We start from the raw sequence: 20396 nt of genomic DNA, 5'->3' as shown, positions 1-20396 counted from the left end.
CCAAAAAACCATGATACTGAAGGAAAAGAGAGGGTTTCGATTTAACTACTTCAGCCTGGCTGTCATAAAATTAAATTCTCCCCAAATAATTGTTATAATAATGATAATAATGGTATTTATTAAGCGCTTACTATGTGCCAAGCACTGTTCTAAGCGCTGGGGTAGATACAAGGTAATCAGGGTGTCCCACGTGGGGCTCACAGTCATAATCCCCATTTTACAGATGAGGGAACTGAGGCACAGAGAGGTTGAGTGACTTGCCCACAGTCACACAGCTGATAAGTGGCGGAGCCAGACTTAGAACTCCCAAGCCCGGGCTCTTTCCACTGAGCCACGCTGCTTCTCAATTGTGCAATCTTCTACTTCCCTCTACCTATGCAGACAGAACCACAACTAAAACTAAGTGCGCTTTGGAAATACAGGCAAACTTTATTTTCCCAGACTGATTTTAAAAAAAAAGCTGTGCTGAACTGTGTTGGATGAGTTCTGAGTTTTGTTTGGAGAGTTGGGTGCGGGGGAAGATGGTGCAATTAGCAAATAAATTAGGGGTTTCTTACGATGGTTCTGTTTTAAAAGTCACCTTTTTTCTTATTTAGTTGATAATTCCCATCTCCAACCCAGAAAGCTATTCCATGCCCTTTCACCCGAAAATCACGCAACTCCAACTCCCTGTCTGAAACGCTTGATGCCATTCCTCGGTTAGGCAACGGAGTCTATTAGAACATAAGATCTTAAACAATGCCATTACTGGGTCACACCAGTGTCCATCCAGCCCAGTATTCTTTTTCTGACAGTGGCAACAGGATGCTTGGAGGAATGGTTCCACGCCAGTCTGGTACAAATCACTTCTTGATGAAGTGATTTGTGCTCAGTTTATTCACCTGGCAGGTAAGTAAGCCCTCCCCGCCCCTGCCCTGCTCCTATCTCACCTTGCCCTTCCCTCTCCTCTTTAAATTGCTGCCAGCGTAGCATTCTCACCACCTCTCCTTGCACCCCAAATTGGCCTTCCACACCCCCCTGTCTCCATGGTCCCCCTCACATCTCCCGCCCCTGTGCTACTTCCTCCCCTGCGGGGCCAGTCCAGCACCCGTAGCCGGCCCCAGGGTGGAATGGATGGGTGTGTGTGTGTGTTGGGGGGGGGGTGATCCCTTCCCCAGCCACCTCCCCCTCTGCTGTGGCCTCCTGCCCTCCCTCCCCATCTGCCCCAGTCCATCCCCATTCCATCCCCATTCCCGTGGCTGTGGCAGAGGTTGGGCCGCAGGCCGAGGAAGGGGAAGGAGGTGGTGGCGGTGGTGGCCACTGATTGCAAAATGCAACAGCTTTAAAAGAGGAGAAAAAGCCGGGGCTGAGTATGGGCGTTGGGCCTGCCTGGCAGGAGGGAAAGGAGGTGATGGGGAGTGTGGGAGGGACTAGGGGGATGGGCCGTGGGAGTGGTGAGTCCGGCGTGCCGGAGGTGGGGGGCAGGAATGCTGTGCTGTGGCGATTCTCCGAGCAAGGAGGGTGGAGTGGGAGCAGGGAGGGCTTACCTACCCCTACAGGAAGCACATCATGTGCCATGTGCCTCCCCCAGCAGCACAGCCCAGGTGGCTGAGCAGCTGTGGATCTGGAGGAATGGTTGCCTTCCTGGACATCCATCCTAATGTTTTGGGATGGACCAGATAATATCGCCCTAACGTTTCCCTCTGGGGGGCAAGTTAGAGTTTCGGTATTGAGGAGCCTGAATTTACGGTGAGTCGACCAGCGGGGAACGCGGGCCTGGGACGGGTCAAGATAGGAGCGAAAAATCATTTTAGTAGAAACGGAAACTGCGATCCACAACATGGGGATAGTTCTTTTTCCGGCTTCTGAAGCCTTTTGTTACCATCGCTGCGACTGTATCTAATTCCCAATTGTGATTCTTTCCCAGCACTTAGCATGGTGCTCTGCACACTTAATAAATGCTACCACAAATAATAATGATAATAATAATCACTGTGGCATTTGTTAAGGGCTTACTATATGCCAAGCATTGTACTAAGCGCCGGGGGAGGAATACAAAAAAATCAGGTTGGACCCAATCCCTGTCTCACATGGGGCTCACGGTCTCAGTTCCCATTCTGCAGATGAGGTAACCGAGGCACAGAGAAGTAAAGTGACTTGCCCAAGGTCACACAGCAGACACGTGGCAGAGCCGAGATCGGAACCCATGACATTCTGACTCGCAGGCCCATGCTGTTATTAGTACGGCAAGCAGCGTGGCTTACCGGAAAGAGCACGGACTAGGGAGTCGGGGGTCGTGGGTTCCAGTCCCGGCTCCACCACTTGTCAGCTGTGTGATTTGGGGCAGGTCGCTTAACTTCTCGGTGCCTCACTTCCCTCATCTGTCGAATGGGGATTAAGACGGTGAGCCCCACGGGGGTCAACCCGATCACCTGTATCTACCCAAGCTCTTAGAACAGTGCTAGGCACAGAGTAAGTGCTTAACAAATACTATCACTGTTAGTATTATTATTATTACGACCACAACTATTATGACATCAATAAATGACAGGACTGGGAAAAGGTCAAAAAGAGTTTCAGGCAGCCCTTAGCTGGAAGACCAGAGTAAATAGGTACCGCTACTTGGAAAGCAGGACTGGGCTTACTATATGCTCACTGTAAGTATTTCATTCACCAGGTTCCCCAGATGGATTATCGGGTCTAGAGAAGCGACTCTGTCTAAATGTGAGGTCATGTTCTTGTTCTGCATCTTTCAGCAAACCGACAAGTATTTAATAAAGGCCTACAGGGAGCAGCACTGAATTTGCTACTTCCAGATGTCAGAGAGAAGATTTCTTGCACTCAAAGGGTTCACCCTCTCGATAGGTGATATCGCTAGGTAGACGAGGGGGAGATCGGCACTGGAGGGAATCGATTTTGTAGATAACCCGGCTGTACCTCCCCCCATCACTACCTTGCCTTGTGTTTTTGTTACTCGTTATCAGATAACAAAATACATTTCAACTTCCATGTCTAACGGTCTCGTGGCTGTGTGTGAACTTTCACCAGAGATCAGATTTGCCGTCTGAGGAACTTGAATAACCATGATTTTTGTTTTTGTTTTTCTTTTGCCTATACATATAGCTATTCTCGGCATGCACACGCTGATGAGTAACCAACAGTACTATGGAGCTCTTGGAAGCAGTTCTATAGTAAACAAAGAAGGACTGAACAGTAAGTATGATCGGGAAATGTTTATCTCTGTGACTTCTTCCCGCATCTTGTCAATGGAATCACAGCAGTTGCTGTTGATGGGTGATTCCATCAACAGTGATTTCTATAATTGGTAAAAACCAATATGCCTGATGATTTCCATGCTAATACATGAGAGTAATGCTAGTTATGTGACCCCTGAGCACGAAAATCGTATCTCCTCCAAGAGGCCTTCCTTGACTAAACCCTCACTTCTGTGCCCTCTCTTCTGTGTCCTCTGTGAACTTGGGTCCGTACCTCCTAATATCACCCCACCCCCACAGGATGTATGTACATATCTGTCATTTATTTGAAAGTCTGTCTCCCCCTCTAGTCTGTAAGCTCCTTGAGGATAGGGATCGTGTCTACCAAGTATCAAACCCTCCCAAGCACTTAGTGCAGCGCTCTGCACACAGTGTGTGCTCAATAAATAGCACCGATTGATTGATGACAACCAAAAGCTGAGTTAGAAGGTCTTGGGTGCGGGAACTCAGAGGGGACTTGGAACTGCTCCCTCCTGAGCTAGAACAAACCCATGGCGGAAGAAACAAAGCATTAGTGATGAAATACTATGTCATTGGCATCTAATAAAGAGAAGACTACACTTTGGGGCATCAGGAGACAAGGCTTTCCTAATCTGTACATTGATTTATTCTTTATTAGAAAATAATGTGCATAAGTAGCCCGATGAACTTGACAAAGATGTGTGACTACCTCAAATTTTGATATATTTTCCCCCAAGCCTCTCACCTCTTGATTTCCTACCTCACGGTTTCAATGATATTGAAGCCAATGTCACCTGGCTGAGGCTAGCTGGAGAATTATATTTAATAATTTAATAAAAACCCTTGCTTGTGTCTCCCCATACATGTTCATGCATTCATTCAATCGTATTTATTGAACACTTACTGTGCGCAGAGCACTGTACTAAGCGATTGGGAGAGTATACTGCAACATTGAACAGACACAATCCCTGCCTACAACGAGCTTACAGTCTAGGGGGAGGAGACAGACATTAATAGTAAATAAATAATAATATACATAAATAAATTACAGATATGTACATAAGTGCTGTGGGGCTGGGAGGGGAGAAGAATCAGAACAAAGGGAGCAAGTCAGGGTGACAAGGAAAGAGGGGCTTAGGGAAGGCCTCTTGGAGGAGCTGTGCCTTCAATAAGGCTTTGAAACTGGGGGAGAAATTGTCTGTTGGATTTGAGGAGGGAGGGTGTTCCAGGCCAGAGGCGGGATGTGGGCAAGGGGTTGGCAGCAAGATAGGTGAGATCGAGGCAGAGTGAGAAGGTTAGCATTAGGAGGAGTGAAGCGTGCGGGCTGGGTTGTAAGAGAGTAGCGAAATGAGGTAGGAGGGGACAAGGTAATTGAGTACTTTAAAGTCAATGGTAAGGAGTTTTCCTCTGATGCGGCGATGGATGGGCAACCCCTGGAGTTTCTTGAGGAGTGGGGAAACATGTGCTGGACGTTTCTGTAGCAAAATGATCCAGGCAGCAGAGCGTAGTACGGACTCTCCCCACCACGTGGTCTCAGAGTCTCCTCCTCCTCCTCTTCCTCCCCCTTAAGAGGTCCTCTCCAGGGGTGGTGGGGTTCCTGGCTACAGATAGAAGATGGTTCTGTGATAAGTCATCACAGCGAGGTGGAACTGTACAGAATTTGAACCCTGGGTGGCAGGGGAGGTTGGGGCAGGAGCCCTAGCTTTGCGGAGTGTGTACCGGGAGAGGGCAGGCGAGACGATGAAGGGGAAAGTTAGAGGACCCATGGAGAAAAGCTGTCAATTGACCCACACTGCCTCAAACACTGGAAAGCCAGGGGCCTCCCACTCTGACTTTACTCATTAAGCACTTGATATTCACCCCACCCTAAGCCCCACAGCACTCGTGTACATTTCCAGAATTTATTCATTTATAGTCATGTCAGTCTCCCCCTCCAAACATTAAGCTCCTGGAACATCTCTACCAACTTCGTTGTACTGTACTCACCCCAGCTCTTCATACGATAAACACTCAGTAAATGCCGCTGACTGATCTATCCACTGACCGGGATTGCGGTTCTGCTGATCACTGGTCCCCTGGTATGGATTTGTCCCCTGACCATACTGGACCCTCTAGCTTTGAAGAGGAAATGGAGATTCTTACCTCAAGTCTGTGGTGAGCCTGTGGCTGCTGCCCAGAAACACGGGGTTGGAATTTTCCACCTGAGCATTCTCTAGCCACAAATGCTCTCAGTAAATTATCCAGATCCACTTTCAAAATTACTTTCAGATGGCCCCAACAGAAAGAAAAGTGGCCCCCAAGGTGAGTGTGGTAGAAAGAAGGTCTTTTTTTCCCCCTCCCAAATGATATTGTCCCATTGTCTTTTTTGATTGCAGGCGTTATTAAGCCTACACAATATAAACCAGTTCCTGATGAAGAACCCAATGCAACTGATGTAGAGGAAACCCTGGAACGAATAAAGAACAATGACCCTGAACTTGAGGAGGTCAACCTTAATAATATCAGGGTATTTGCTTCTCGTTTCTATTTCAATTCACGCTTGGAAAAATACGATGTAAATATGTTACCAGAGGAAAAGGGTCAAGGAAGACAATCTGGTTGCAGAGAATCACAGGGTCATGTTTCAACATGGTCCATGTCTGCTTTAGGTAACAGAGCAAGGCATACACGTAACGAGGGTATAATTTAAGAAAGTTTTACAGTGTCAACTAAAAAGGAGCGTAAAAGAAACAAGGTTCCCTGCTGTGGATTTACATGCCTACTGGCAAAGCCAAGCACTAGGGCTGGAAATCTGCCTCAAAATGCAAACACCGAAAGATTCGGATGCTGCTGCAGAAAGCCGTGTAGGGTGAAACTATCGGTGAGTTCAAGAAGGGTTTGGATAAGTGCAGGCACAAGAAAGTTAGAGGTGGGGAGAGGAAAAGTTAGGAATGTTAGATGGCCCATCTGGAAAAGTAAGAATGGATATCAAGAATGGCAACCATCCCACAGTTCCTCTGATTATCCTTTCGTCCATGTCAAAGATAGACTCCAGGGCTGAATGGACCATTGGTCTGAGCCAGTAATGGCGATGCCGGTATTCTTCTGTAAGTAAAACACCATTGCACAGTAGCCCCTCCTGCAATTCCAACGCAGATCAATGCAAAAACACCTTTCAGAGAGGGAAGCAGAATCCTTCTCACAGGCTGTTTCTTGAAACAACCTCTGCGTCCATGATTTTGCCCTACCGGGACTGGAAAATCCTTGATGATATGATGATGATGATAATAATAATAGTGTAAACTCCTTGTGGGCAAGGGAACGTGTCTATCAACGGTCGTATTGTACTCTTCCGAGTGGTTAGTACAGTGCTCTGCACATGGTAAGTGCTCAGTAAATACCGCTGATAAATAGTAGTGTCTGTTAAAGTGCTGACTATGTGCCAAATACTGTACTAAGCGATGGGGTGGATGCAAGATATGGGCCAAATACTGTACTAAGCGACGGGTTGGATGCAAGATAATCAGGTTAGACCCAGTCCCTGTCCCAGGTGGGGCTCATAGTCTAAAAAGGAGTAACAACAGGTACTGAATCCCCCATTATACAGAAGAGAAAAGTGAGGCACTGAGAAGTTAAGTGACTTGTCCAAGGACTCATATGGCAGGCAAGTGGCTGAGTCCCACTAGGCTGCAGCTGGAAGTGAGGGAGATGAAGAGAACGGTTGGCCAACACGTTTCAATCCAGACCCTGTTATTGTATGCCAGCGTCCATAGTAATACAACCCTCTTTGGAAAATGGGAAATGCATTTTAGGTGGGCCCGGGATTCTCGTTTTGCCGTGGAAGAGGGAATTGCCTTGGGGGTGGTTGGCTTCAGAGTCCACAGATTTGGTCTAATTCGAAATGGACAGGGCTCTCCAGCGAGGGCGAAGTTTATAGCAAATGGGTCACAAGGATCGGTTCTGGGAGTCGGGGAATACGACAAGAAACTCTCTTCTCCTTTAAGGGGTTCCCGATCAGATTGGATATAGCATACTGTATAAAGTGGGCTAGGTTTTGATTTCTGTCACTCTACTCTCCGACTCTCAAAGAAACATTTCCAAGTAGCCTTTGAGTATGAGTCCCCTGGGACTAAGTGCCTCAGAAAGGCAGGGAAGACATTTAGGGGAGAATCTATGCCCTTTCCCCTTGTTTTGTGGCTTTTTCGGTTGTCTCTAACCTCCTGGAAATCTCCTGTGTCTTACGTGAATTTTTTAAGGGAATAATTTCCCGTCCACCTTTCAGACATATTTGTTCTGTCAACTTACGGTTGCATTAGTCTGAGAGTCCGCAGAGTGGGCCTGGCATCGGAGAGCCCTGATAGGAGTTGAAACTATACCACTTGGGTTTCTTTCTGCAGAACATTCCCATATCAACTCTAAAAGCATACGCAGAAGCTCTGAAGGAGAACACCAATGTAAAGAAACTCAGCATCGTAGGAACTCGAAGCAACGATCCTGTAGCCCACGTGAGTATTTTATTTTATACCCGACTCCTCAAGGATGATCCACCCTAGATCCACTCGGGAAGAAACCGGAGCTCTAGGAGCAGTCTAACAGGATGCATGTACGCTCATAATTGTGGCACTTGTTCAACTCTTACTATGAGCTAAGCGCTGGGGTAGATACGAGGAAATCAGATCGGGCAGTCTCTGGCCCACACGTGGCTCACATCCTGAGGGAGCGAGGGAGAGCAAGTACTTAATACCCATTTTACAGATGAAGAAACTGAGGCCCAGAGAAGTCAGGTGACTTGCCCAGGTCACACGGCAGGCAAGTAGCAGAGCCAGGATTAGAACAAAGGTCCCGAACTCCCAATAGTGAAAGGTCAGGGAATTCTGAAAAAGGCTCAGTCCTCTGGAATGGGGCAGATCAAATTAGGGTAAGTTTCCACCTTTACTCTTCCCCTTCCCCCTTTTTCTCTACACTTCCCCAACCCCACCAGATCTCCCTCTTCTCTCTCCAGTATACTCTTCCCTCCCATTCCCCATTTCTTCCTCTCCCTAAGTCCCTTTCCCTCCCCTGTTTTCCCTTTTTGCTTCCCACTTCCCTCTTCTGCTTCCTCTCTTTATCTCTCCCAGTCTCTCCCTTTCTCCCTCATATCTCCTTCTGTCCCACTTCTCCTGTTTCTCCTCCAAGCATTCCTAGTGCCTCCCTTCCCCCCGAACCCCACTGCCGAAGGAGCCATAACCAGATGTGGCATCCATGCTGGTCAGAAATCAAACTCCTGTCTCTAGTCTGTTGGCAGCGGAAGGCAGAGGTGGATTTTGCCCACCTGCCCAGCTCAGGAGTCAGAGAGCTGTCTCTGACAGCCAAATGAGAAGAATAAAGGTGGACCACTCCATGGGTTTTGATGAAAATTTGAAAGGCTGAGGGAAATTAACAGGAAAGGTCTTTACAGTAAAAACAGCAATCCCAGTAGCACTGACTCTGGCAGGGAAGCAGAAGAGACTAGTACAGAAGGTTGTGGAACTTCAAACAGGGGTTTGGATTCCATTACCCAACATGGCTCTCTCCGTCTTGCCATGGCATTTTAATCTTTTCCTGAAAAATCAAGTTGTGAGAAGGATTGCTGTGTGAAAATCATTTCTCTTCTGTGTTTGAAGGCACTAGCTGAAATGTTAAAAGTCAACACTGTGTTGAAAAGCCTGAATGTGGAATCAAACTTCATTTCTGGATCAGGTATCCTCTCTCTGATCGAGGCAGTCCAGCAAAATACTTCCCTGGTAGAACTGAAAATTGATAACCAGGTAACGTGAATGGGAGTTTCTGCTCTTTCCTTCATAGTGAGGGGGGTTTCCGAGTTTCCAATTTTATTTCCGTGGCTTGCTAAAATGGGAGGTCCCTAGGTATTCCTGTTAATTGAATATGCTTCAGAGAAGCTGCAGTTGGTCTGATTCTTTCTAGGGTCTGCCTAGCCAACTCTCTTGGGTTCTTCACATTCCACATTTCTCCATGGAGGCTACTTCAGGCCTTTTCCCTCTGTGGATAGAGACTCCTTCTCCCCAACCATTCATTCATTTTCATTCAATCGTATTTATTGAGCGTTTACTGTGTGCAGAGCACTGTACTAAGTGCTTGGAAAGTACAATTTGGCAACAGACAATCCTTACCCAACAACGGGCTCACAGTCTCCACACACACCCGCCCCCTCCCCCCCCCCCCCCCCCCCGAGTAAGCATTTTGCACAAGAGTGAAATAAAAAAGGTGTTCCATTCTTATTACTCTCACCTGTTGGCTTTGGAGCTCAGGCTTTATTTCCACGATTGCATTGTTTCTCTGATCCTTCTCCTGCTGCCCTGAGCCGGCTCTGTCAAGGCCGGGGGCTGGAGCAGCAGGACAGATGGGAGAAAGAATGCAACGGATTATATTCACAGTTGAAGGAATGGGCTCAGGGACTGTGCCGAACACGTGACGAACATAGAATCTGAGCCTGCATGGAGAGACCAGAAACTTGAGTCGTCCCCCCCGGTAGAATGTGAGGCCTGAGACTGTCAGGCTGAGCGACCCAGCAGGTGGGTCATAGATTGCATCTTCTGTGGAAATCCAACCCAGAGAGGAGCTGAGTAAGGAGGATGGGTTTCCTCCTCGGAGCCCCACTCCTACACTCCAAGACCCCTCCCTCAGCTCCACAGCACTGCCGTACATATCCGTAATTTATTCACTTACATTAATGTCTGTACCCCCACTGCATTGTGAGCTCACTGTGAGCAGGGAACATGTCTATCAACTCTGTCATATTGCACTCTCCCAAGCCAGTGTTCTGCACATTGGTATGATTTCAGTTTAATTAGTGTTTTCGGTTAATTAGTGTTATCCTCTGTGTGGTTTGCTAGTATTTAAGCACCTTGAATTTGTAGAGTGGTTTCCTGCCCTACAGTCTGTCCTAGACTTCCTGGTCTGAGCCTACCTGTGAGCTGGAGACTGAGGGGTTGAAAGGTCTCTAATTGACTCCTCTTCTCCTCCTCTTCCTCCTCACACCTTGGAATTCCTAAAATGACCAAGCTATGCCAGGCCCTTTTGGTCTGGTTCGCTCCTCTGACGGGTTCCTGGGGAAAACAACCACCTGGAAACCTTGTTTTCCTTCATCCTCAAGAATCCTCAGGGCCCTCGCTAGAGACCAAATACCAGGCTGGTTGGACCATTGGTCTGACCCAGATTGGCCTTCTTGATGTTCTTTAGATTTCTCCTGGCCAGGTGAAACTAGCACGGGCCTGTTACTGTTACTGTTGCTGAGATTCAGAACAGTGGGCTTCGCTTATGGTCTGGGTCAGAGTGTTGCAGTGAAGGGAAAGTGTTTGGTTTACATGTGTTCGCACATGCACACCCTCTTTCTTTTCCTTTTGAAGAGCCAGCCCCTAGGCAACAAGGTAGAAATGGAGATCGTGAGCATGCTGGAAAAAAATACGACTCTCTTGAAATTTGGATATCACTTCACACAGCAAGGACCCCGGCTCCGGGCATCGAATGCGATGATGAATAACAACGATCTCGGTGAGTAACCCCAGTGAAGCTGTTTCACCCAATTTATTTTTCCTCTGGGAAGGAAAATACTGGCCTTTCTCTCAGTTTCTGGGCATGGTGGGGAAATTTCTGTGTATTTTCCTTGTGGCATCTCAAAACATCTTTCACATTAAGAAAGTGAGTGCAGGGGAAAACAGAGATCAGCTTTCCTGCTCTGGCTCAAGGTGGGCTAGGGCATAATCAACTAATCAGTCGTATTTATTGAGCACCCGCTATGTACAGAGCATTGTACTAAGCACTCGCAGGAGTCAGTAGAACCAATGGACAGGCTCCCTGTCCTCGAGGAGCTTCCAGGGTAGCAGAGGAGACACAGTAAAATAAATTACAGATAGGCAGAAGAAAAGAGGATAATGAGCAAGAGTTAGTACTTAATCTATGCACGATATGGACAAAGTGAGTTGCGAATAGTCAAGTGCTTAGGTGATGCCGAAGTGTTGAGCCGTCAAAGGGGGCTCTAAGAGGGGGAAATTCGAAATTGATCGGGGAAGACCTCCTGGAGGAAATGAGATTTCAAAAGAACTTAGAAAAGAGGGGGAATGGTGGCCTGTCACACTTGAAGGGAGAAAGAGTCCCAGGCGGGGGGCGGGGGGCGAGAACAGGAGGCTGGCGGTGGGAGAGGTGGGAACGAGGCACGGTGAAAAGGTGAGCTTGAGAGGAATGAAGAGTGACAGCAGGGCATAGTAGGAGAGGAGAATGGATATACATAGGCAATAAATAAATAGAAGCAAGGTGGCTTAGTGGAAAGAACATAGGCCTGGGCAAGTTACTTAACTTCTCTATGCCTCAGTTTACTCATCCGTAAAATGGGGATTCTACATCTGTTCTACATCTGTTCTCCCTCTTACTTAGACTGGGAGCCCCGTGTGGGAGAGAGATTGTGTCTGGCCTGATTATCTAGTATCTACCGCAGTGCTTAATAATAATAATGTTGGTATTTGTTAAGCGCTTACTATGTGCAGAGCACTGTTCTAAGCACTGGGGTAGATACAGGGTAATCAAGTCGTCCCACGTGAGGCTCACAGTTAATCCCCATTTGACAGATGAGGTAACTGAGGCACAGAGAAGTTAAGTGACTTGCCCACAGTCACACAGCTGACAAGCGGCAGAGTCGGGATTCAAACCCATGACCTCTGACTCCGAAGCCCGGGCTCTTTCCACTGAGCTTAAGGACAGAGGGTCAGGGTCCATGACTAATGGCGTGGCTCGGTGGAAAGAGCCTGGGCTCCGGAGTCAGAGGTCGTGGGTTCTAATCCCGGCTCCGCCGCTTGTCAGCTGTGTGACTTTGGGCAAGTCACTTGACTTCTCTGGGCCTCAGTTACCTCATCTGGAAAATGGGGATGAAGACTGTGAGCCCCACGTGGGACAACCTGATCACCTTGTATTCCCCCAGCGCTTAGAACAGTGCTCTGCACATAGTAAACGCTTAACAAAAACCATCATCATCATCATTATTGTTATTAATTCCCACATGTACATTCTTTCTCAGCACTTAGTTCAGTGCTCTACACACAGTAAGTGCTTGATGAATGCTATCAATGCTACTTAACAAATACCGCAATTATCATTATATACATTGTTATGGTATTTGTTAAGCGCTTACTACGTCTACAGAACTGGGGCGGATACAAGCTAATCAGGATGGACACAATCCCACATGGGGCTTAATCCCCATTATACGGATGAGGTCATCGAGACACAGAAATGTTAAGTGACTTGACCAAGGTCACGCAACAGACAAATGGTGGAGCTGGGTCCTTCTAACTAGCTGCATCTTCAGGCAGGATAGAGTCCAGGGAACTTTTCTTTCGTTTAATAAAGGGGAGGTGTGAGCAATGTGTGAAGGCACAGGGCGCTAAAATCCACCCTTTCCTGTCTATCCAAACCATTACCGTGTTAATGCAATCACTTCTCCTCTCCCGCCTTGATTACTGCATCAGCCTCCTTGCTGACCTCCCTGCCTCCTGTCTCTCCCCACTCCAGTCCACACTTGACAGTCCGTCAAACGGCAGGGACTGTCTCTATCTGTTGCCGACTTGTTCATTCCAAGCGCTTAGTACAGTGCTCTGCACATAGTAAGCGCTCAATAAATGCTATTGAATGAATGAATGCCCCAATCATTTTTCTACAGAAACGTTCAGCACGCTTCCCCGCTCCTCAAGAAACTCCAACAGTTGCCCGTTCACCTCCGCATCAAACAGAAACCACGGTCTTTAAAGCACTCAGTCACCTCACCTCACTACTCTCCTACTGCAGCTCAGCCCGCACACTTCACTCCTCTAATGATAACCACCTCACTGTACCTCATTCTCGTCTTTCTCACCGCTGACCCCTCGTTCACATCCTCCCTCTGGCCTGAATGCCCCCCGCCCCCTTCAAATTCGACAGTGACTCTCCCCACCTTCAAAGCCTTATTGAAGGCACATCTCCTCCAAGAGGCCTTCCCTGAGCCCCCTTTTCCTCTTCTCCCACTTCCCTCTGCTTCACCCTGATTTGCTCCCTTTATTCACCCCCACCCCCCGCCCAGCCCCACAGCACTTATGTACATATCCGTAATTTATTTCTGTATATTAATTTTTGTCTTCCCCTCTAGACTGTCAGCTCACTGTGGGCAGGGAATGTGTTCATTTATTATTATAGTGTACTCTCCCGAGTGCTCTGCACCCGGTCACTGCTCGGTAAATACGATCAAACGAATGAATGAAAGAAGGGGCCCATCAGAGTGTGAATGGTTGAAGATGGTGTTTTTAGACGGTGATAAAGGGCACGGTATTGGAAGCTATGTCTTCTATCCTCGGGCATTTTGCCAGGGTTTTAATTTCATAGCCTGGATAAGGTACAAATATCACTTGGCCTACCCCCTCACCCAGGGGACTGAGAATGTGACCACTGGCTCGTCTCTGCTGGAGTAACAGACCCCACTTGCTACCCAGGCCTTATTCATCAGTCTAAGTAAGACCAAGCAGCGGCTCTGTCAGGCACCTGACTAGAGGATCGTATTTTTTTTTCCTTAACTCAAAGGTAGATTTTTTTTTAAGGCTGCAGTTTCATTATAGTACGTACTAGCCTGGAACACCGGAGTCTGACTACAGGGTCCTTCTCACGACCCATAGGGCGGAACCTCTAAAGCCCGGGAAGGGAAACTGAGAGACGAGTAGTGGGGAAACCTCAGAAGACTGTGATCTTTCAAAGACGGACCTGGGAATGGGCTTTCCCCTAAGCTTTTGCAGCAGACTGTGGCCATAAATTGGTTCAGTGAATACAGAGCCTCTCTAAATTCAAAGCGTTTGGCAGGAACTGTAACTAGACTGTGGGCAAAACCAAAAAAAAAAAAAAGGAAAGAGAGCCCCCTGCAGATTTGCAGCCCCCAAACTCTGTAAAAGAGCTGCTTTGCTTTAGCAGTGGGAACTTGCAGCTTTGATAAGCTTCCTCAGGGGAAGTGAGATATAAATCTTCTTTCCAGAGGAGTAACTGAATAGAAGATATCCAGTCCTTTCCAGCCCTAACTGCTAAAATGGCTTTTCAAAGTCAAATTCCTCCGAAAAGGGGACACTTACATTGTATAGCTCCTTTGGTAATCCATAGAGCTGAGTCCAAAATTTCAGTTGGACTGGCAGGGATCTCAGTATAGTTTGCCTCGTTTCGCTCTCCGCGATTCAGCGTGTTCGGTATATAATCTCTGGCACAGTATAGAAAGGACCTGGCCCTGTCCACAGAGTCAAAGTGTGTGTCTTTTCAGAGGTAGGTGATGTCAGACCTGCTGTGATAATGAGGGTTTGAAAAATGGATTCTGCAGAGCTGGCTTTCCCGAATCAAGATGCAAAAGTACAGTTTGGATCCCTATACCTGCACCGGCTATTTGTGACAAGTTTGGGGAGAGCAACGTTCCCTTTTTTTTTTTTTTAAGTGGGATGTCTCTGGGGGCCTCCGACCTTTTGAATAGCAAACAGAGTCCGGAGCCCAGTTTCTGTGACCCTGGGGCCCTCTAACGGGTTTGTGCCCAAATGGGGAGCTGGCCCCAGGATTCCAGTGCAAATCCAGTCTGGAAGGGACAGGCCCATAAGCACCCTCAAAATCAGATAGGAGAAAGAGGTGGCTTCCAAGCTCTAGGTGGGGGGACGTTTGGAAAAAGGGGCTGGCTCGGTGGGTGATGCCGTCACGGGACGTCAAACGGGCAAGTGGATGGCGTTGCTCCTCGTCTTGGTTTTCTGTTTCTCCATAAAGCAGTGCCTCCCAGCAGGCCGGTTCCAACGGTGCATCAGACTGATCACATTTCTGAGTGCCCGGGCTTGCCAATTTCATAGTGCCGGTGAGTCTGGGCAGTGAGCAGCCAGAGCCAGCGGTAACTGGGGTTGTCTGAAAGGTTCTTCTTTGTCTCCTTGTGGCCTGATTTTTTTTTTCCTTCAGGTCTCGGTCTCATGAGTCCAAGCAGGTTTTCTTGGCCAACCGAGGTAGTGAATGCTACCAACCCTTCCCTTCATAAAGCGGATTCCTTTAGCGAGACAGCAAATGAACATATTTGAGCTGTTGGTAAAAAGAACACCCTGGGGTGGTTCAGATCCTGCAGAACTCCCAGAGGGAGCCGGCCCCATTGGGCCGGGGGATCTCTCCCTATTGCCTGCACCTGTCTTTTCTTCTCCGTTTTGTACTGTGTTTTCGGATGAGCTAGACATTCCCACCGCGATGTCGAACCTTGCTTTTGGATTGTCACGGCCAGATCGAGGTGCAGAAAAAGAGGGGAGATGCCAAGGATGATTTAATTTCCCACAGGGAGGCATTCAAGGGTTTCACTTGGGGGGTTATAAATAGCCAGATCAACCGTTTCCCTTGTCCATTTCGGGACAAGACTCCACCCATTGGCCAGTACCTTCCCTCCCTTCAGTAACCTTAATTGGCATTAAAGCCTATGAACCTCAGGTCCATGAACCTGCCTGGGGCACCGAATTGGCCAGGACTCTCTGGAAAGAGAGGTGCACTTTGTCCCCTCTCAATTCCCGGAGTTCTTGGTTTCTCAGACCACATTCTGCTGCTCGGTACGGGAGAAAATTGAAGTCAGCCTCTATTGGTGCCAGAGCACAAATTACTTCTCGAAAAGCATCACCTGTAATCAAATTGTCGTTGTATCTTCAACTACGGCTAATTAACACAAAGCAGTCAATCAGCTCCCGCTCCTCTACATATCCCCGCTCTTCTCCCACCGCACCCCAGCTTGCAGTCTTTGCTCTTCTTATGCCTCGTCTTCTTTCGTACCGCTGACCTCTCGCTCGTGCCTTCCCTTCTGCCTGGAATTCCCTCCCGTTACACCCAGCGGATGACCACTCTCCCCTTCTTCAGAGCCCTTCTGAAACTGCATCTCCTCCAGGAGGCCTTCCCTGATTACTCTCTTTATCTCCCCTGGCTCCATGCTTACATGTACATCTCTTTAAACCCTTTTCAATCAATCGGTCATTTACTGAGCTCTTACTGTGGGCAGTGCACCATACTAAGAGCTTGGGAGAGTACAGTATAACAGAGTTCGTAGGTAGGTACGTTCCCCGTCCACAATGAGCTTACAGTCAAGAAGGGGGTTACAGACAGTAGTACAAAGAAATAAATTATGGATATGCCCATAAGTGCTATGGGGCTGAGGGAGGGTGAATAAGTGTGAAAATCCAAGCGCCAGCGCAATACAGGAGGGAGTGGGAGAACAGTAAATGAGAGCTTAGTTGGGGAAGGCCTCTTGGAGGAGATGCGCTTTTAATGAGGCTTAGAAGGTGGGGAGACCGATCATCATATGACATAGCGGACAGAGCGTGGGCCCGGGAGTCCGAAGGTTAACCACGGCTCCACCACGTGTCTGCTGTTTGACCTTGGGCAAGTCACTTCGCTGCTCTGTGCCTCGATTACCTCGTCTGTAAAATGGGGATGAAGACTGTGAGCCCCATGTGGGAAAGGGACCGTGACCAGCCCGATTTGCTTTGCCTCTAAAGCCCCTTTACTTCTCAAGAAGAAAGGTGCTTGCTACGAAATAAAAAATAAATAAATAATGGCATTTGGTAAGCGCTTCCTATGTGCACCCACCGTTCTAAGCGCTGGGGGGGGGGGGTGAGGGGATACAAGGCGATCAGGTTGTCCCACGTGGGGCTCACATTCTTCGTCCCCATTTTACAGATGAGGGAACAGATGAGGCCCAGAGAAGCTAAGTGACTTGCCCAAGGTCACACAGCTGACCAGGGACCGGGCCGGGATTGGAACCCATGCCCCCTGACGCCCCAGCCCGGGCTCTTTCCACTGAGCCGCGCCGCTTCTCCCAGACTGCAGAGTAACCTCTGTGGGCAACCATCCCATCTCAGATGGCCCATGGTGGGCTTAGGGGAAAGAAAGGGTAATCCAGTTCTGGATACTACTACTAATAATATTTGTTAGGCACTTATTACCTGCCAATCGCCATACTAAGCGCCGGAGTAGATACAAGCTAATTAAGTTGGACACGGTCCCCATCCCACGAGGGGCTCATTACTAAACAGTGGTATTTAGGGTTCTCAGAGGAACTCATTCCTTTCTCCCCACTCTTCTGGCTTCTTACCCCGGGACTGCGACCTCGCTCTTCTCTTATTGCCAAATTCATGGTGCAAAATACTCACCCTTTGCATATGTGGTGTTGTGGTAGTGTGTTAACACCTTCCCAGGAGAGTATAGTGCCTTTGCTCAAAGGCCCTGGTGATTAAGCTCTTTTGGGCCAAGTGCCTTTCAGAGAGCAGTGGAACGATACTTCGACCGTGACCACACACATTCGGTCTGAGCCAAACGAAGACTTTTGGCCTTCTCTTCCCTTTTTTGGGAAATGGCCGTCTTTTCTCTTGCCTTTTGAAAGCAGGTGAAATGTTCTCGAGGTCACAAGTCGGTGAGGCTGAGGATCGATCAACGGTATTGAAGGAGCACTTACTGTGTTCAGAGCACTGTACTAAGCACTTGGGAGGGTACAACCAAGTTGGTTCCCTGCCCACAAGGAGCTTCCGGTCGACAGTGGGAGACAGACAATGAAAATATATTTCAGATAAGGGAAATGGGGCAGGTATGTACATAGGTGCTGTGGGGCTGAGGGTGGGGTGAATATTAAGTGCTTGAAGGGTACGGATCCAAGTGCCAGGGTGACGCAGAAGGGAGAGGGAGTTAGGGACATGAGGGTTTGGTGGGAAATGTGATTGGAAACAGGCTTCGGAGGTGGGGGGGAGTTGCGGTCTGTCATATACGAAGGGGAGGGAGTTCCAGAACAGAGAGAGGATACGGACATGGGGTCAGTGGAGAGATAGATGAGCTCGAGGTACGGTGAGTAGGTTGGTGTCAGAGGCGTGAAGTGAGTGGGCTGGGTTGAGGTAGGAAATCGGCGAGGTACGGTCGGAGGGGACGAGGTGTTGGGCTCCCTGGGCCAAGGTGGCCTTGTTCTTGGTCAGGGTTTAGCTAGCCAAGGCAAAAGATCTCACTGCCTAAACCCCCTGTCAGAAAACATAGGCAGCCCAACAGGGATCTGAAGTTGTTTTTGCTAAGTAAAGAAGGAAGAGTTTCGATGGCGGCATTTGTTGAGCACTTAACTATGTACTTGCTAAAGATAGGGGCGGATAGAAGATAGTCAAATCAGTCGGAATGAGCCCGGGAAGTGGGAAAGAGAGGGTTGCGCGCTGCCGGCTCCGGGGAGGAAATTTCCCTTGCTTGCGTGATTTCACGCCCAGCCCCTCAAGTCCAGACCTGGTTCATTTCTGCGCAGCGGACTGAATTCAGTCGAAACGATGGTGCCCCTGTTTTCTGTGAGTAAATTCTCTAACAAGTGTCATGTTACCATCGCCACACTTGTTTTTCCCCTCACTTCTCTTTGCTCGCCAATTCCACAGATGTAGCGGGGAGGATGTTTTGCTTCGGTGGACAGTCTGTCACATTGCTAGATCACTGGGAGAAATGGCCTGCTCAGGACATCAATCAATAAATGGTGTTTACTGGGCATTTACTGTGTTCTCAGTACTCGTGAGGGTACAGTACAACAGAGTTGGTAGTCACGTTCCCCGCCCGCCAGGACTTTACCGTCTAGAGGTAAAAACAGACACGAAAATACATTACAGAATCGTACGTAGACGTCGGGCCGAGGGTAGGGTGAATATCAAGTGCATGAAGGGTACAGATCCAAGTGCCAGAGTGAGGCGGAAGGGAGAGGGAGAAGGGGAAACGAGGGCTCAGTTGGGGTGATTTTAGGATGCCTCTGGAGGCGAGGCGGGCGGTGGACTGTTGTTCGTAAACGGGGAGGGCAGGAAGCGGGCACGGAGTCGGCAGCCGGGCCGATGAGACCGAGGGACGGCTGGCGTTGGAGGAGCGACGTGTGCGGGCTGGGATTGCAGTAAGAAATGGGCGAGACGGGAGGGCAAGCCGTTCGAGTGCTTCAAATCTCCCAGCTTCCAGGCCAGTCAGGAGTTTATAGGGGGTTCTTTAAGGGCGGCAAAAGAAGAAATCACGGTGCTCCATTGCTGCTTCTCAGGGCTCCCTTCCCTCTTACTCACCGGCTGCACGAGCAGAGCGAGTCCAAGGCTCCGCACGCCCCCCGCCTAAAGGGAGGCCGATTGGGTCTGAAATTTGTCTCGGTCTGCCTCACTGCTCCTTGTCTGTCCCACCCGGTGAGCCCCAGGTCAAAAAGCCGTGGGAAACCTCTGGAAGAGTCGTGGGCTGTTGAAACCTTAACCCTTCCCTCCTCTCCCCTCCTCCGCGTAATAATAATAATAACGGCATTTCTTAAGCGCTGGGGTGGGTACGAGCAAATCGGGTTAGATACAGTGCCTGTCCCACGTGGGGCTCCCAGTCTCCATCCCCATTTTGCAGACGAGGTAAGCGAGGCCCAGAGGAGTGAAGGGCCGGGCCCGAGGTCGCAACGGCAGACAAGTGGCGGAGCTGGGGTTAGGACCCGTGACCTTCTGACCCTCAGGCCCGTGCTCTAGCCGCTACGCCGTACTGCTTCCCCGTCTCCTGGGGACTTGCAGTCAGGCCCAGGAAATCAACATCCCTCTCTAGAGTGGGGGCGAATTAAACGCTGAGAGTAACTCTCCGCCGGGGTGAGATTAGAGGATAGGGTTCAGAATTTTCACCCAACCTCCATTTAGCCCGGGCAGCCTATTCAGCCCCGAGATCCGCTCGGGTGTGATTACTGCCAGATCTTAGTCCTAAGCGTGATCGGCGTTTAATTCGCCCCCACTGTGAGACCTCGGGCCTGTCGCTTCACTCCTCTGGGCCTCGCTCACCTCATCTGGAAAACGGGGAGGGGGGGGTCGATGCTTGTCAATCCACAGAAGCGAAGAAATGGCTGAGCTTCCTCTCTGCAGCAATTTCACCTCCACTTCTTTGGTCTGAATTTGAAGTTTTCAGTATTTGGCCGAGTTATTAAGAAGCTGCATACCTAAAGTCTTTATCGGCACCTCGATGGGGATGAAACGCTCTTGTTCTATGGTTTTGTAGTTTTGTTTTTTTCCCCGGGGGTTGAATTTACGGTTTTGCGGTACGTAGCACGGACTCGTCGTCAGTTTTATCCTTTTCACACCAGGAAAGTGCCCCAAGTCAACCGTGCTATCGTCCTCTCGCTTTTTTGGTTGCCGAATTAGTCGTCTCACGTGCCAAGTGGACCCCAGCTCC

At 49.0% G+C, this 20396-nt stretch overlaps 1 protein-coding gene across 2 annotated transcripts in view; it reads left to right on the top strand.

Annotated features, from left to right (window-relative positions):
- Positions 1–20396, top strand: part of TMOD1 (tropomodulin 1) — a 94252-nt gene that overhangs the window by 72600 nt on the left and 1256 nt on the right. For both annotated transcript variants that reach the window (XM_029055211.2, XM_029055213.2), the window contains 5 exons: positions 3103–3192; positions 5591–5721; positions 7592–7699; positions 8837–8980; positions 10580–10724. In XM_029055211.2, coding sequence (XP_028911044.1) covers positions 3103–3192; positions 5591–5721; positions 7592–7699; positions 8837–8980; positions 10580–10724 — 618 coding nt within the window. The remainder of the gene's footprint in view (positions 1–3102; positions 3193–5590; positions 5722–7591; positions 7700–8836; positions 8981–10579; positions 10725–20396) is intronic.

This window comes from Ornithorhynchus anatinus, chromosome X5 (genome assembly GCF_004115215.2).
Source record: "Ornithorhynchus anatinus isolate Pmale09 chromosome X5, mOrnAna1.pri.v4, whole genome shotgun sequence".
Classification (NCBI taxonomy): domain Eukaryota; kingdom Metazoa; phylum Chordata; class Mammalia; order Monotremata; family Ornithorhynchidae; genus Ornithorhynchus; species Ornithorhynchus anatinus.
This window is presented reverse-complemented; position numbering and strand designations above follow the sequence as displayed.